Below are 17,756 nucleotides of genomic sequence, written 5' to 3' on the forward strand. Positions count from 1 at the left end.
AAGGCACTTTTAGAACCTTGACACCAACATTGTGTATTATGACATCATCCAAGTTGCAGTCCTAAGCAGGAGGAAATGGCTGGCCACAGGAAAATGCTAGCTTCTGCTGCTCTACTGAGTTGAAACTTCAGTTATTCAGTATTCATCACAGTGAACTCAAGCAGCAAAGCAAATTTAATTCTGTCCTCAAATGCCTTTGGTCTTTTCCACCTATGAGGCAAGTATTTTCAGTAATATGGTTAATTTTTTGGGGGGGTGGGTGGGTGTCAAAAGACCAAAAGACCACTTTGAGGATTGCCAATATGCACATAAATTCTATTGCAAGTCCCAGCTAAATTAGATCTGTTGAGTCAGTTGCTGAACAGTGAGTCAACAGTTTTACAGATCTCATTTATTTAGTGGCATGAATCTTAACTGTAACTAGCAACTGGATTAAAGTTGCATGTTAATGTTAAAGTTACCTTGGTGTAGTGATTTGCATGTGGGACTACAACTCAGCAGACCAGGTTTCAAATCATCACTCAGATCTTGCCAAGAAAAGTCTGTGATAGGGTCACTTTAGGGTCACTGTCATGCCCCAGAGCATCTTTGATGTTCTTGAGACATATATTTAGTTGAGATTATAATAGGTTTTCTATGTATTAGTTTAAGAGGGAAAATAGAGTTCTACAGCTTTAAGAAAGACAAGGATTGTGGGGAAATCCCAGGGTCTTATACTGTCTCCCTCTAGCTAGTTTCACTTGTGTAGTAAGATTTCAGCCAAGTCAGACCTGGAGAGAGTATTTTTCTTTGACAAAGATAAGTCCACAGAAGAAGAAAGATAAGTCCACAGAAGAAAACCCACCAAGAAAAAAGAGCAAGGTATTTAAGAAGGACTATTGAGAAAAAGGAGATCAGTTTCATGTTTTTGTGTTTATAACCAGTAAAGCTTTTGAAAACTGAAGAAATTTGTGGACAAGTCTTTTGTTCAGGCTGTGTTCCTAGGAGCCAGAGGCCTTACTACACCCAAAGTCCATAGCATCGCTCTTGGGACAAAACAGTCACCATAAGTCAAACAACTTGAAAGCACACAACAACATATGGAACTATCCTTAGGATCAAAGATCAGTTGTAGTTTATATCAGGAAAAGTGGCAGTTTCATCCACAGCAAATTGTACTGGGTTGCGCAGCCTTTTCAACCCCAAGTACTGCATTCAGTGTCAGCTGAGAGGCTCACGTGTGCAGACAAGCACACATGTAATGCAGGTTTATAGCAAAGGAGGGGAGAAAGAAAGTACTATTAATCATGCTATCCTTCTGGATTGCCTATATGGCACAAGGCATGGGGATGTCTTATATTATGGTGTTTTTGGTGTATTGCTGAGAGGCAGATTTGACTAGGCCATAATGACAGCTGTCTACTCAACATCATGGGCCTATGCTTATGGTGTCCTGAAGAGTTCCTTCTTATCCCTTATGCTTTTCAACATTTACATGAAAGTGCTGGGGGAGAAATGATGTTTAGTGTCATCAATGTAATGGTGATACTCAGGTCTCTCTGCCCTCTTTTTTTCCCCAAGGAAGGCTGTGGAGATTCTCAACTGGTGCCAGAGGGGAATGAAGGCCTGAGTGTGGCTAATAAAATAAAGCCTAATCCCAACAAGACAGAAGGGTTCCTGGACAGTAAGAATGTGATTCAGCCTGTTAAAATTGAGGGGTCAATAGCATTCCATTGTAAGAATCAAGTTTGCAGTTTGGGGCTACTCTGAGGCTTAGCTTTTCTAGTGAATGGTCAGATGGCAACTGTGGGCAAGAGTGCTCTTTTTTCTTTTCAGCTTGGATGTCAGCTTTCTCACTTCTTAGAGAAAGCAGATCTAGCTGTGCTGCAGTCACATACTAGTCACCTTGAGATAACACACTTTACATGGAAGTGTCTTCAGCAAGCACAAAACAGCAGCAGAGCTTCCAAGTGGATCTGCCCTCTTGGCTCATGTGTATCAACAGCATTACTGGTTACTTCCCTTCTTGCCTTTTGAGATCAGCTGGGAAATCTCTTTTATGCATCCTGCATGTAATGGAATTGCTTTTGCCTGTGATGCATAAGAAAGCCTTCCCTGTGGTGACACCCAACTTGTGCATCTCCCTGGTCCCAAAAAACCATCTGCTTGTCTCCCATTTGTTGTTATTTCACCAACTGCTTAAGACACTTCAGTTCCAGAAAGCATTTTTTCATCATCCTCTCTGTTTAAGTCTTGCATTTTAATACAGCTTGCATTTCAGGGAACAGATTTCTTTATGTATATGATATTGCTGGCTAACAGTAAAGTCTTATGCATGTCTATTAAGAAGGAAGGTCATTTGAGTCCAATAGGGCTTATTTTGAAGTAAATGTGCATAGAATCACAGTTTAGGTGACGATGTAATCTGACTGGGATATAGAAATGTATTTGTTTTGAAACACTAAACTATTTACTAAATCCTATTTGCCTTGCTGAAGTGAGTCCTTTTAAATCCCAGTCTTACCTATCTCACAGGATTGTTGTGAAGATAAGACACAGAGAACACATATATGATAGGAAATTCTGGATAAAATTATAATGGTATTCAAGAGACATAATTTCAGATACCACATTTAATTTATTTTGAATGTCTGCAAGCTCACACCAAGTATGTAGCAGGTGCAGAATTTGAACTGGCATCCAAGCTTGAGACAAGGTCTTGAAGTCAGATGTCCTATTGTGATGTGTGTTATGTTCACAGTGGCTAAACAGGTATAAAAGTAAAGCTAGAGATCAAATCTGAACTGTAGAATGGTATACCAAATTATGCAAGAAACATCATGTTTAGTATTTTAATCTGACTGACAAATCTCTGCTCTCCCTCCTTTGAAAATGGGTCCAGAGAGCCATCTGTGAAATGGAGAATGAAGTCTTGAACATATGCAGCAAAATTTCATCTTGCTGCCAGATAACACATAAATGCCATTTAAACCCAGGCTGCATTTTAGTTAACCCACTAATTATAAACTGGCTTATGTATGATAACGGCATATCAAGTGCAAGGGGTGAGGATTTAAAGTTGCAAAAGATCAGGTACAGTCTCCTCTACAAGAAGTCCTCTTACACTCATTCTGGTGATTGCATCCACCTGACAAACCACCACCTGCAATTTGTCACACTAAGCTGGACATAATACTAATACTCACATTATGCTGCATTTAATAAGACAATGTAAAACGGTCCCCACACTGACACTTCAACTGCAGGGGACAGATTAGGTCAGAGATTCCCCAGATCATTTTGGCCAATGTTGCTTAAGATGCTCTTTTAATTGAGGGATAGTTGGTTGTTGCTGTTTGCACACATGACACTTCAGAGGTAGTTTCAAGAATTTGGAAGTGTTCTTGTCTACAGTTACTCTTCCTTTCTTCTTTACCATCTTAATCACATCTGAATGGGGAAAGGGAGATTTAAGATTAAAGTTCAACAACAGTCATACCATTCAAGGTTATAAAACATAGACTTAGCTGCCAAAACATACAGTGAAGTATCCAGTTGGTTTAGGACAGAAATTCCCACAATCCCTCACCACTGGCTCTGATGGATAGGTCTGATGAGAACTGTAGGCCAAAAATACCTGAAAGTTCAGATCTGTCAAACCCAGCAAAAAGAAACAGTTCTCCTCCAATGTGTGAGGAAATAAAATCAAGTGAAATCTCTTATGCTTATTACAAACAGCTCCTTTTACAAATAGCAATATATCTAAAAACATTGTACTCTTGAACAATGTGTCCCAAAGGTAGAGTAGTGGAGTAACATACTCTTATCTGAATTTAAACTGAAGGAAGAAATTCTCATCTCAAATCTGAAAACATTTGCTTTTAAAGCAGAACAGGGTAACACCTTCAGTAGATCTCACCTCTGAGAGACAGGATGGTTTGAAGTCTCTATACATTTAACAGATAATTCCCAAGATTCTTTAAGAGAGGCCAAGGGAATTAGCATTTGTAGGCTGGGTATAGTAACACAGTCATTTCAATGGCAACATCTATCTGTTTATGAAAAAAGTTTACCTAGGGAACTTGCTGTACACCTAGGCTGGAGAAAATTTTGCCTTCCAAGTATCAGCTCCCAGAATCCCTTTTTGTTTTCTATATTGATGGGATCCATAGGCCAGAACATCTGCTGGATCAGAAACTCACTATCTCTATTCTAGAAAAATTCTACAAAACAGATGAAACTATACATTATAGCAACAGCTATGCTTAGTTGAGTCTCAGGTGTGGGTGTGTGTGTGTGGGGGGGTTATGTCATTTAATTTTCCCTCACTTACCTTCTCACAGTTCTCCCCCCCCCCTCTCAATACTAGTACCAGAACAAGGCTGGCAGAAAAATAACTGAAGTGGAAGAAAGCAGGGAAGTTCAGGCTGTTTCATCTGCCTTCCTCTGTTGGTATTAAAAGCAGACCCACACTTTGTATGTGAATAATACAAACTTGCGATTAAACAAATAAAAATACTGTCATCACGGCTAGTTTGACCCAAGAGTCATGGAGAAAACCAAAAGACAAAGACATTATGAGTATTTGTTATTTAAAAGAGATGTCCCAACCTTTGGAATCTATGAAGTATTCTGTGTTAAAGGAATTCCAGTGCTTCTTGGTTTTGAACCACTCAGAATCAAAATCTTGGCTGATAACATGAAGATGTAGGTGGCTGAGAAAGAAAACAAAGAGAGGTAAAAATTCTATTGTGTTAATATCATATATTATAGAAGCACAGAATCATAGAGTTGGATGAGACCCTAAGGGCCATCCAGTCCAACCCCATTGTGCCATGCAGGAACTCACAATCAAAGCACAGGCAGAATAGAATGTCTGGGGCAGCAAATAGGAATCAGGCTGGAAAAAAGTGTGTGGGGGGGGTTGCTCTCAGGAGCGAGTATAAAAAGGATAGGAGCTAGTGATACAGGCAGGGTGTGTCAGGATCCTAAGGGATTTACAGCCAGGAAGGCTGGGGGAACATTAGAAACCACCTGAGGATGTAAAATAGAACTGAGCTGTGTGTATTGAGAGTGTAACAAGTTAACTGCGAGTTAACTGTGAGGTTAATAGCTAAGGAAGCTGGGGGTAGGTTCTGTATGAATTAAGTCAGTGAAGGAACGTAAGCATAGTGAATTTGTAACAACTGAAATAATCTGTATACTATAACACAAGCTTGAGAACCATCCACCAAGATACAACCATAAGTTCTGAATATAAATAAAGTTCTGAATGTAAATAAATAAAGGGTGAGCTGCTTATGGCTCTCCACATGTTGGGATGCAATTCCCACCATTCCCCACCATCAGCTGTGCTGCCCAAGAGTAACTGTGTTGCAGTCTAGCCACAACTGGAGGGCTACAAGTTGCCCAGCCTGGCAATAGAGGAATGACACACAAAATGTTACAGACGCCCTTTCTTTTTCCCAAAGGGGGTATTCCAGGATGGCTGTTGGGTCATTTATTGCAGGGAGAGGAATTCACCCTTGTTTTTACCAACAGCTTCTTAACTACTCCTGTAAGTTTTATAGGAGCTATCCATATGCTGAATCTCACTCCCAATATAGATTGAGCAGCTGGACAGCTCCTGTACAACATGAAGCAGCTGTGGAAGAACAACCATTAAATAGGATTCTCCTATTGAAAATGAGGGTGAATTCCCCTGCCCTAGAATCATTCTCACCATAGGTTCAGCAACTAAACAGTTCCTGTACAATCCAGAGCAGTCATGGAGAAGCTGCTATTAAAACTAAGAGTAAATTCCACATTCCACTATAAAAGAGCCATAAGCCATCTCTTTGTGACACACAGAGATTCTGCCCATTCTGTCTGATGAGCTATTGGCAAAAGCAGACTGGGCACCTGCCAATCACAAGAACTGCCACTGGGGACCATGTCTATGTTCCACATGGCACAAATTCATTCTGAGCACAAGTATACATTACCTCATGCTGGGAATAGCATGGTAGCCTAGTCTAAAGCGGAGCCGGTCTTTCTCAGGGCACTGCTCAATCATCTTTTCTCCAACTGTGTGCATGTGTTCCAAGAGTTCAAGGTGCTCCTGTGTTACTGCACTCAAGGTAGGGATAGAATGCCATGGTAGCACTAACCAGTGATAGCGAGCCTTTGGATACTTATCCTTTATAACTACAGCCCTTTCATCCTTGTACACCTAGGAGAGAAACAAAGAAATTCATGTCTACATTACAAACTGATACTAATTTTATTGTCATGGAGCGTGATAGTAAACTTCATATTCAAAGTACCAGCCAAACTAAACATGAAATCCTTACCTGCATATCAGGATTATTCATGGAAGCCTTCAGACCTTGAGCCCAGTATGCTGAATATTCCTGGAAGGCAAACAAGAAAACATAAACCCTGTGGATATATTTATTAAAATTCAAAAATAACGTGCAATGGGTACATGTTTCCTAGAAAATATAGTTAAGAATTGACTCTAAAGCAGTTAGGTCAGACTGCAACAATAGCTAATATATAGCTAAAATCTAAATAGCTAAAATCTTTTAGGAGAAACCTGGGACTCAACTATTGAAAATGCAACTAACTCCAATGTATTTATTACCCTGAAGTTACTCCTGGAAATGACAATAATAGGAATATAGCCTTATGGCTTATGGCTCTTTTATAGTGGAATGTGGAATTTACCCTTAGTTTTAATAGCAGCTTCTCCATGACTGCTCTGCAAGAAGTACCTCACTATCAACAATTTGGATGGAGCTTTGCTTTAATTAATGATCACGTTCAGAATGTCGGTTACCATGCTCTTCCATACTATGCTCTATACTATGAAGCAGTCAGCCACATATGCAAATTCTTTGCAGCATTTCTCCTCACCGTTTCCCAAGTAAGGGATATGTAGGGCATGCCTATACTGCAAACATAACAGTGTTATGGTGGTATCCATTTAATCCTCTCCATTGTCAGAAAAATGGGAAGGGGACATTGCCACCTCCCCCCTACAGCTCCCTACACATCCCCAAAACCTTCTACAGATGGCTGGGTGATTCTCCAGAACAGATTTAGAGAAGCAGTAAGACAGACTGCGGAGAGGAGAGGAAAGGAGAAGTTAACGATGTCAGTGGGAATCTCCTGGGATGATGCTGAATTCTGCCCTATGCCAGTTAAACTGATGACTTGTCTAAAAGGATTCTGGTGATGACGTAGTGATAGTATTGAGAGTTCACTCTTAAAAGTCTCTAGTCCTCCTCACAGAGAGGAAGTCTATTAAACCCATTTAAGTCTATAATAGAAATATACCCGTACTGTCACCACACCTACCACTGCAGTCCAGTGGAGGCAAGATCCTTCAGTGGACACAGGAGGGAGTATTGTCTTTCAAGGAAATAGCAATTAAAACCGACTAACATCTGGACCTGCCTTTCGACAGCAACAAAAGCTAAACAACTCTAAACTACTGCTCTCTACTGCTAAACAACCAAGATCTCCCCCCACACACTTGTGCTATAGCACCCACTACATCCTAAGCTCATAGGTTACCTGTTACACTCTCAATACACACAACTCAGATCTCTTGTCTCAGCTTTATTTTATATCCGCTCCTCAGGTAGATTCTAATATCAACTGCCTCTAATACCTCCCAGCTCACCTTTCTGCTAGAAAAGCTTTCACATGAAGAAACAGAACTATTGCCATCGCTTAGCTTGTAAGATGAGCAGCAGCCTTGTTGCTCTGTTTTGACTTGTTTTCCCGAGATGCTTTCCACTTTGTTATTCTCAGATTCCTCTTGTGGCCTTTTCACACCTTTCTGTTCTTCTCCTTCTGAACCAACACAGGCTCCCATCTCTTCTGAGAATTGTACAGTATATGGATACAACTTATTGACAATATGGAGAACTTGTCCTGGCTTCAGTTTAATTTCCTGGTCTTTGCCAATATCCATTAAATCAATGCTTGCAGGATTGACACCTATCTTGAGAGCAAAAGAAAATGCCAGCAAGGACATTAGTCAGCATACCATGATCAAGATATCCTGAAAGCCAGCATCCCTAGAAAGACATTGCAGTATTTCCCACTTCTTAAAACAACCACAATCCATACCATTTTAGCAGCAGACTAAAACAGGAGCAAGGTGAACACCAACGAACTATTGCATATACTCAACCTCACATATACGTCAAGGGCAGGTTTTGGAATCAAAATTGTGGATTTTGATATGACCTATGGTCATAAGTCAAAGGTAAAAGTTAGGGGCACATAACAAAGGATGTAAAGGACAAAGCAAAGAAAAACAATGTCAAAAGACTCTAGCTGGATAACTGTTTGTGCTCACCCTAAAAGCTGGATGGATGAGGAGGGAATGATGGTAAATTGTAGCTGTGTGATGTATTGGGTAGGCATAGTGGGGATAAGAAAATGCACACATGTCAACACGATGGAAAGACAAAGAAATGAAAATGGAGACTAAACTGGCAGTGATTACAGCCTTTAACTTTAATGTGATAACTTTGCCTGATTTTAAAACTGACAAGCATATATAAATGTCTTATTCAGATCCTTTAAAACAAAGGGAGATCAAACTGTAACAAATGTTTCTTTTTAGCACAAGGCCAACCAGTGCAGAAAGTGTTCTTAAGACTTCCACTTGTACTTGTTATGAATATTTTTTTCTTTAAATCATTATCTACTTTCTGTTCTGCTGCAGTCTAGGCTGCTTCTGCACTGTAAAAATAATATAGTTTGACACTGTTTTAACTGCCATGGCTTACGTCTATGGAATCATGGGATTTGTAGTTTGGTCAAGCACCAGAGCTCTCTGACATATTTGAAATATCTCACAAAAGTACACTTCTCAGAATTCCATAGCATTGAGCTATAGCAGTTAAAGCAATGTCAAACTAGATTATTTCTGCAGTGCAGACTGGGTCTATAATAAAACTGCAATCCTATATGCATTTACTTGGAAGTAAGTACTGTTGAATTCAATAGGCCTTACAAGAGTAGACACCTACAGACTTGCAAGAAAAATCAGAAAAAGAGGTTTCTCTGATTGTATTTTCTGCTACAACTAGATATGAAGTATGTCATGTATTAACAGGGGGAGGAACTGAACATGCTTCCACTAAGTGGGGCAGGTCTTAACACTACTTCATCAAATGACTAACTCCTTAAGTGTTCTCTTACCTATCAAGCAAATAAAATGTAGGCAAACAAAATGGGTTCCAGCTTGATGCAGATTATTTTCATTCAATTTGAAGCCATATTACTGATTCTCAGACCCAACAGAATACAAGTCCAGCCTATCAGCCATTTAACAGTGAAGTGCATCTTGTCTTTTTCAATTTTTTAAAAAAATATATTTTACTAAAATCAATTCTTGGCCAGAGAAGGAAAGTCATGCATTTCCTTTCAGCATTGTATTTAAAGGCTCCTTTGACAACTTTTAGAGAACACTTTTTAGTGAGCCTAACTAAATCAAACAAAAGGCAAATTATACAAAAACTCCTCCCAGTCCTCTCTCTGGAGCTGCAGAAGAAACCAAGCTTTCATTCCCAAAAGCCTCCTTCCTTTGGGTCAAGTGGCCTATGGTTGATCTTGCTACCTTGGTTGCCTAGGCAATGACATAACACAGCTGTAGGAATGGCAGAGAAATCTAATCTATCTAACAAAAAGGCTCAGCCCAAAGGAGAGAAGAGGAAAATTTTCTAAGGATACATTAGCTAACTAATGGAACATGGACGGTGGGCAAGATTATAGCAGAAAGCTTTTTAGCCTTTCTGCACCTGCTGCAAATAGTTTGGAAGATGGTAATGAGCACAAGAGGGATGACATCCTCCAATTGCAGTGGCAGCCTAGGCATTTGCTTCTCACTTTGCCACTAACCAGACAACAGAGCTTGCCATTTTCAGCAACGGACATGGTATCAGGCAAGAACCACGATTCAGAGGTATGCAGGAAGGAAGCAGGAATGTGAGAACAGGACCTGAAATCATACAGTACTTTAAATCTACAGACTGAATTATCAACTCAGAGCCCAATATGAAGATATGCAGACAAACAAGATGGTCAAACTATAGTTCCTAAACATGCTGATACCACCAAATGAGCCTTGGACCAAGCAAAGAAAACCAGTGCTAGCCGCTGATGTCTCAAAGCTCCTGTCAGGCCTGGAACCATGAGAGACTTCTGGCCAGCGGAACTATAAATTCCTCTGATGTAGGACTAAGGCTAGAAACACTACTAGTCAGGAGTGTCAGGTTTGGGTTTATTTTAATGTTTGGTTGACATAACTGTAATCTGTTATTTATACGTTAAGTTTGTGCCTGGAGGACCAGTTTGTCTTTCATGTAGTGATCTTCTTTTTCTCTGATGTTCCTTTTGTTAGAATAAAGCATTTCCTTAAGTACTCTACCTCTTTGCATTCCTTTTTCACTTGCTTTAGCTCAGCTAGTTCCTCACTGGGTTGGCAAATATTAGTAGAAGTCCCACCAACATTCCCATGTGTTGCTAAGTTGTAACTGGTTAATCACTGGGTGGTGGTAGCAAGTTGTTTTTGGATAAAAGGTGGTCTCAAAGGATCCCATCCAGCAGGAGCGGAGGGGAACTGTAGAGAACTGTCACATAGTGGCTGTAGGTTCCTCTGTTTCTGTCTTACTCCCTGGCAGTGGAATTTAAGATAGGTAGGAAGCAGAGAAGACCTTCATATGGTGGCAAAGTGCAAACTTATACATTTCACATTCTAACTAGCATCAAATTGGTTCAAATGCCTTGTATTTCTCTAAAGAATCCTGGAACTGTAGTTTTATGAGGATGCTGAGGATTTTTGTTGAGCAACTTCAAAGTGCTATAATACAGTGGGCTCTTGGTATCCGTTGAGCTTTGGTTCCTGGTGGCGCAGTGGTTAAATGCCTGTACTGCAGCCACTCATTCAAAACCATAAGGTTACGAGTTCAATACCAGCAAAAGGGCTCAAGTTCGACTCAGGCTTGCATCCTCCCAAGGTGGCTAAAATGAGTATCCAGATTGTTGGGGGCAATTAGCTTACACTTTGTAAACCACAGCGGTATAGAAGTGTACTTGCTATTGCTACAGGTTCCAGAACCCCGCATGGATACCAAAATTTGTGGATGCTCAAGTCCCGTTAAATACAATGCAGAGTAAAATGATGACTCTTACATAAAAAGGCAAAAATAAGGTTTGTTTTTTGCATTTATATATTTTTAAAATATTTCTAAGCCATGGATGCTTGAATCCGTTAATAAAAAAATCTGTGGATAGGAAGGACAGACTGTAATTGTGCCCTAGGATGCCTCAAGTAGGAAGTGAAATTTAAAAGTGGTTAGAAACTTGCTAAATCTGTTGTGTATGTTATATCCCACATCATTAGCGGAAAATGTCATCCAAAACATTATCAAAAGTTTCTCTATAATCGTGAAGGCTTTAAATCTGCTTTAACAAATATGAAAGTGGAGGCTTAGATGACAAATTCTGCAAATAAGGAATACATACAGCCTTGTTCATAACAGTGCCCAGGGCTAGTTAATGCAGAACCAAATTATTATATTATTCAATTCAAGATTCATAAATTGCCCAGAGTGCACGCAGCAATGCTGAATAGAGAGGAAATGAACATACCTGTTTAACTTTAACATAACCTTTATTGCAGTCGGCTTTTAGTTCCACTGAAAAACAAAGCAAAAAGAAACAATATCAGACCCATACCTGAGCATTGTGTGGTAAAGCAGAGCAAAGTGAATGCTAGCCAACAGGGAATGGCGGGGAAAGAGACGGGGAGAAACAATGCTTTGATACAATTTAACTTTACTAAAATAAAATAAAAAGCTCTTGCTGGTAGTTCTAACAATTTATTCTCAAGTGAAGAAAGTCAAAGTCTACCATGAGTTTTCCAGAGCTATATTACTGTTGCAAATTCAATAATGCTTCAAAGAGCCTTTACTTTCATCTAGCTGTGTTTACTAAAGAGTCTTCACAGTCTGCTATCTGTCCCTGGCAAATACACACACACACACACACACACACACACACACACTAATCTTGTTTTTTCATGTACAGTGGTGCCTCGGGTTACGAAAATAATTCGTTCCGCGGCCGCTTTCGTAACCCGAAAAGCCTTCGTAAGCCGAAATGCCATAGGCGCTAATGGGGAAAAAGCCGCGGCTCCGCCGCGGCTCCATTTAAAATAGCGCCGGAGTTTTTTCGTAACCCGAAAAAACTTTCGTAACCCAAAACAATAATTCCCTATGGGATTTTTTCGTATCCCGAAAAATTCGTAACCTGGGTATTTCGTATCCCGAGGTACCACTGTACTGGAAATATCTTTTCCAAATTATATTAGTCCACACTATACACATGACCTTTATCTTTACCTTTACACTACACACACATGTAATAAAATTCTTCATTTTTTGGTCCCCCACCCCTAACCTCTAGGACTCTGGAGACCAGAGTTCAGATCCCAGCTTGGCCATAGAAACCCACTGGATGACATTGGGCAAGTCAGACTCTCTCAGCCTCAGAGAATGGTAATGGCAAATCCTCTTTGAAGAAACTTGCCAAGAAAACCTTTTCATTGCCTTAGGATTGCCATAAATCGGAAACAATTTGATGGCAGACCATCACCAGCACCACCACCGCAACAATTTTATTGTAGTGTAGTCTTTCCCGATAGCTGAGAATGATAGGATGTTGTAACCCAACACATACAGAATGCCCCAGGTCGGAGAAGAAGACTGTGATCCATGCAACAACCATGTTTTATTCTCTCTTGTTGCAGCCAGGAAATGGAAAATGGTTTCTTGATAAACACTAATTGAGTTTAGCAGTTAAGGTTCAGACTAGACTCTTTCTAAATCATAGCTAAAATTCTTAGATAGTACACTATACCATCTATTCTAGTAATCTATTTGGCATCAGAACATTTATTCCCATATGCCAACAAAAATGGAAACCAACTGACAGTGTAATTCTAAGCATATGTACTTAGAAGTAAGAGTTATTGGGTTCAAGAAGACTTACTTCCAAGTATGCTTAACGTTGCAACCTTAATCTCTACTTTACCTTGTCTTCGTGAACATTTCTTGTCTGTTATCTCTGTTTCAGGGCCACGCCCTATCACCACCATTTCTAAATGTGGAAGTTTAATTCGTTGACAGCTTCTATCTTTGCTCACTAGCCAGCACACGCGCATTGTGCTCAAAGGGGGGAAAAAAGAAATACTCCATTTTATTAAGTCAACTTAGGTCTTAACTAGGGAGAATTATCAATAGGTTATACAGAAAAATCTATATTCTGTTCCAGAGCCCTGTGGGATAGGGATCTTAGCTTAGTCTTTACCATCTATCTCTCTGGGTATAAATGGGAAGAAATAGGAACTTCAAAGGTCAGAAATGTCAATAAGGTGCAAATATAATAACATAATATACTGTAATATATATTATAATAATATATAATATATAATAATATACATAAGATCCTATCAAGCTTGAAAATATTTACATAACTTTATGTCACACTGGAACTGTAAAACCTAACTACTTTACAAGTAAATCACAAGGATCTATGGAATGAAAATATGGTCTAGATGCTCCAAAGCTGTTGCAATTTTTTTCTGGTTTAAAAAGACAACAGCTGTTCTAATTAGTTTAAAATATCCCCACCCCTCCACAATTAATAAATCTCCCACCAACAAAACAGAAATAGCCATGGGATGTAGGAAGGGGCAGCTTAATGTAAGTGCACAAGACATGCCCCCCAGTTGTTGCCCTTGCTATAGAAAGACCTCATTCACCTGAGCATTTACTATCTTTTAACGAGTTTTTATGTGCATCAGTAACACACAATCAACAAGCCACACATTAGTAGTGGTTCTGAGCATGAGAACTGGTTCAGCTTGGAAAGGAATTCTTTTCTCACCTCCCTCCAAGCAACAAGAACCTGAGAACCTGCCTCTCTAGGATATGTATCTCAGCATCTCACATACACATTTCGGATTTTCCCTTTGCTGAAGCACATGAATATGCATACTCAGAGTGTACAACATTACAAGATTCTTAAATGGAGCTGTTATAAATGAGGCTACAATGAGAAAAACGTAAGCAACTAAATTATGTTTTCAACTCTAAACGTATACACTGAGTGGGACTGAGATATGATGCACTGCATTCAATGGGGCCCATTTCTAACAACACATTTAAGGCAAATGTATTTCACAGATTCTTATAACCAAGGTTGCATCCACATGGCAGAAATAATCCACTTTGACACCACTTTAATGGCAATGGCTCTATGCTATGGAATTCTGTTAATGCTAGTTTGCTGTGGCACCAGAATTTTTTTACCATTCCTAGAATTCCACAGCATGGAGCCATGACCATTAAAATGGTGTCAAACTGGATTTTTTCTGCCCTGTGAATGCAGCGCAACATATTCCACCACACTCTTCATGTAAACAGCAATGTCTGAACTGAAAATATACGGAGAGCTTTAGTTTCCACTGTGAAAACATCAGCAAAATAGGACAGATTTACATGAAGAGAAGGTCTTTTTTTTTTTAGTTTAATGTCTCCACACAAGAAGAGCTTATTCCCTTTCCTACTAAGTAATTGCTGCTAGGTCTTACTCCCAGGAGACAAAAATAAGTCTGGAGTTGGTTCTAGGTCCTTGTTTCTACAGTGGGTCCTCCATGTTCACTTTCATAGGGGCACGGGACCCCTATGAAAATGGGAAAACAGCAAATTAAAAAAACAATTCCTTTTTATCTGAGAGAATATAATAATAATAATAATAATAATAATAATAATAATAATAATAATAATGTTATTTATACCTCGCTTTTTGTAATAAAGCAATCAAAGTGGCTTTCTGGGAATTTCTAGATCCTCTAGGGCAACATTATGGTCAACATCTGCTGGAAGGTGATCAAAGAATCACACTGGAAGGCCTACAAATGTCTAGAGAAATGTTTTCTCTAGGAAACTCTCTAGATCCTCCAGCACAACTCTTATGGTCCATTTCCAGCCACAGTGATTCCCAAACTCCAGGCATTTTGGACTTCAACTACCAGGATTCCTGAACATTTGCTATAGTGGTTGGGGCTTCTGGGGGCTGAAGAGAGCCAAAGTTTGGGAATCTCTACAGCAGAGTCACGCTGGAGGACCTAGAGATTCCTAGAGAGAACATATCAATCAAAGCCACAAATAGGGCCAACTGTAGTTCCCAGTTTTATTATCCAAGACAGAAATGTAAAAGCAACCTAAATAACAAGCACAAGTGCATTTCTGAGAGCGGATTTCTGGACAAAGTTGCAGAATCCAGCAATTGAGGGTGAAGGTGGAAAATTCATTCCCTTTTCCAAAGTGCAAGGCAAGCATGATAGGTGACAGCAACACACTTGGCAATATGTTGAGCACCAAGCAAAGCAGCTGCTTCAGTAGATAGAGAAGAAAAGGAGTTCCTAGTGGTATAGTATAGAGCAGTGATTCCCAGACTTTGGTCCTCCAGGTATTTTGGACTTTAAGGCGGGTTACAGACCGCCAAAAAATACGTGGGGGCCGCCATGTTTACGTATCGGACGCATAGTGTCCAGACGTGTCGCGGCGCCTATGACGTCACGAATGCGCCAGCGGTGCCTCGCGACGTCATAGAGGCGCCGCAAGAAGGAGCTCCATTTTGGAGCTCCTTTTTTGCTCCACACGGGAGCCGCGCGGTGTGGCTGCTGCGGCTCCCTCACGGAGCAAATGGCGGCGGTGGTCTGTAACCCGCCTAACTCTCAGAAGGCCCAGCCACCTTGGGCAACAGTCAGGAATTCTGGGAGCTGAAGTCCAAAACATCTGCAGAGCCAGTTTGGGAATCACAATTATAGATGAACTCAAAGACATTGTGTTACGTTCAAAACACACTGCAGAAATAATCCAGTTTGAGACCACTTTAACTACCCTGGCTCAATGCTAGGAAATTCTGGGAATTGTAGTTTTGTGAGATATTTCGCCTTCTTTCAGAGCGCTCTGGTGCAACAACAAACTACAACTCCCAGAATTCCCTAGCACTGGACCAGAGCAGTTAAAACGGTCTCAAACTGGGTTATTTCTGCAGTGCGGAAATTCAAAGTTCAAATTCACTGAGTTTGAACTACGCAGCTTTGCTGATTGAAACCAACCAAGAAAGAGAGGTTTCCTGGATAGGAATCAGGTACTTCAAGGCATCCTTAAATTGGCAACATTTCAATAAAGGACAATGAATGGGAAACCCATTTTTAACCCCAAACCCTATTCTCATTTCTGAGCCTATATATTGCCTCTTTCCCCCAACCCCATCACCTCTCCTTCCACACCTAGGGTGAGTCTACACTGTGAAAATAACCCCCTTTGACACCATTTTAACTGCTACAGCTCCATCCTACAGAATCCCTGGGTTTTGCAGCCATTGAGGCACCAGCAATCTTGGGCAAATAAGGCTAATGAGCTTGCAAAACTACAAATCTCAGGATACCCCAGGATGGAGCTGCAGCACTTAAAGCGGTGTGAAACTGCATTACTTGTGCAGTGTAGATGAGGCACCCACTCTAGTCTGCCCACTTCCGCTCACCTCCACGCTGCCATCACGCCCCGCTCCTCCCCGACTGCTGCAGCCAATAGGCGCTCTCCTTGCTGCGCCGGGACCAATCAAATCTCCTCAGCTTCCCAGCAGCAGAGGCAGCCTCAGCTGATGATGACTGAGTGTTTTCCTGGGACGGGAAAGCAATAGCTGGATATATGGAGAAAGAAAGAGAATACACACACACGTGTATATATGTATTTGTGTGTATACATATATATATGTATGTGTGTATATATACACACACACACACAATATACACATAGATATTTTTCTCCTCTCAAGAAGACAGGCCCAGTCAGCTTGTTTTATATATTTTGTGTATATACTGTCTGTCTGTGTGTGTGTGTGTGTGTGTGTGTATATATATATATATATATATATATATATATCAAAACAGTATGTGTGTGTGTATATATATATATATATGCATACACACACAGATAGACATTTTTCTCTTCTCAAGACAACAAGCCCAGTCAGCTTGTTCTATACTGTATATAATATATATACTGTATATACAGTATATAAAATGTAATATATATGCACACACACACATATAGATAGGTACATATATATATATATATATATACACACACACAATACACACACACATAGATATTTTTCCTTTCATTTCCCAAGAAAACAAGCCCAGTCAGCTTATTATATTTATATAAATATGTATACACACACACACACACACAGAGAATATATATATATATATATTTACTGGACTTGTTTTCTTGGGAGGGGCAAATATCTCTCTGTGTGTGTATGAAAATGTAAATTTAAAACAGTATATATATATATGTGTGTGTGTATTTATATGCTGTTTTAAATTTACATTTTTATTCCAGCGTTTTCATTCAAGAAGTTAAGATAAAATCAGACACAACAGCAAGAAAGAATCCTTAAATCTGGCCCAACTACTCCACAGTGTTTTTACATTTTTATTCCATCTCTTTCATTCAAAAGTTTTAGATAAAATCAGACACATAATAGCAATTAAGAATCCTGAATCTGGTATACCTACTCCACATATCTTTCTTTTTAAATTTACATTGTTATACCATCTTTTTCATTGAAAGATAAAATCAGCCACAAGAGAAAGAATCCTTAATCTGGTCCACCTACTCCGCATATCT

The 17,756-nt window shown here is 39.8% G+C and overlaps 1 protein-coding gene across 3 annotated transcripts; it reads right to left on the reverse strand.

Annotated features, from left to right (window-relative positions):
• Positions 1-77: 77 nt before the first annotated feature.
• Positions 78-16,718, reverse strand: APTX (aprataxin). Of its 3 annotated transcripts, XR_006101877.1 has the most exons (9): positions 16,603-16,718; positions 13,078-13,211; positions 11,635-11,681; positions 7,649-7,972; positions 6,312-6,371; positions 5,964-6,190; positions 4,591-4,694; positions 3,186-3,429; positions 78-210 (listed from the first exon to the last, which is right to left on the reverse strand). XR_006101877.1 is itself a non-coding variant. In XM_042448922.1 (8 exons), exons 1-8 carry the CDS (start codon positions 16,614-16,616, stop codon positions 3,275-3,277), a joined length of 1,065 nt encoding a protein of 354 aa, XP_042304856.1. In that variant the 5' UTR covers positions 16,617-16,718; the 3' UTR covers positions 2,595-3,274. The 3 variants fall into 3 exon arrangements, 2 of the variants coding, with proteins under 2 accessions (XP_042304856.1, XP_042304857.1); XM_042448922.1 differs by lacking the exon at positions 78-210 and having other exon boundaries at positions 2,595-3,429; XM_042448923.1 differs by lacking the exons at positions 78-210; positions 16,603-16,718 and adding an exon at positions 14,846-15,519 and having other exon boundaries at positions 2,595-3,429.
• Positions 16,719-17,756: the final 1,038 nt, after the last annotated feature.

Source organism: Sceloporus undulatus, chromosome 2 (assembly GCF_019175285.1).
Source record: "Sceloporus undulatus isolate JIND9_A2432 ecotype Alabama chromosome 2, SceUnd_v1.1, whole genome shotgun sequence".
NCBI lineage: Eukaryota > Metazoa > Chordata > Lepidosauria > Squamata > Phrynosomatidae > Sceloporus > Sceloporus undulatus.

Bases quoted from the DNA above. Each gene is read 5' to 3' on its own strand.
- APTX (XM_042448922.1), bottom strand. The intron at 7,973-11,634 runs GTATGTTCATTT...TTTGCTCTCAAG, and splicing joins GTTATGTTAAAGTTAAACAG to ATAGGTGTCAATCCTGCAAG. The intron at 3,430-4,590 runs GTTGGGACATCT...TTCCCCATTCAG, and splicing joins ATACTTCATAGATTCCAAAG to ATGTGATTAAGATGGTAAAG.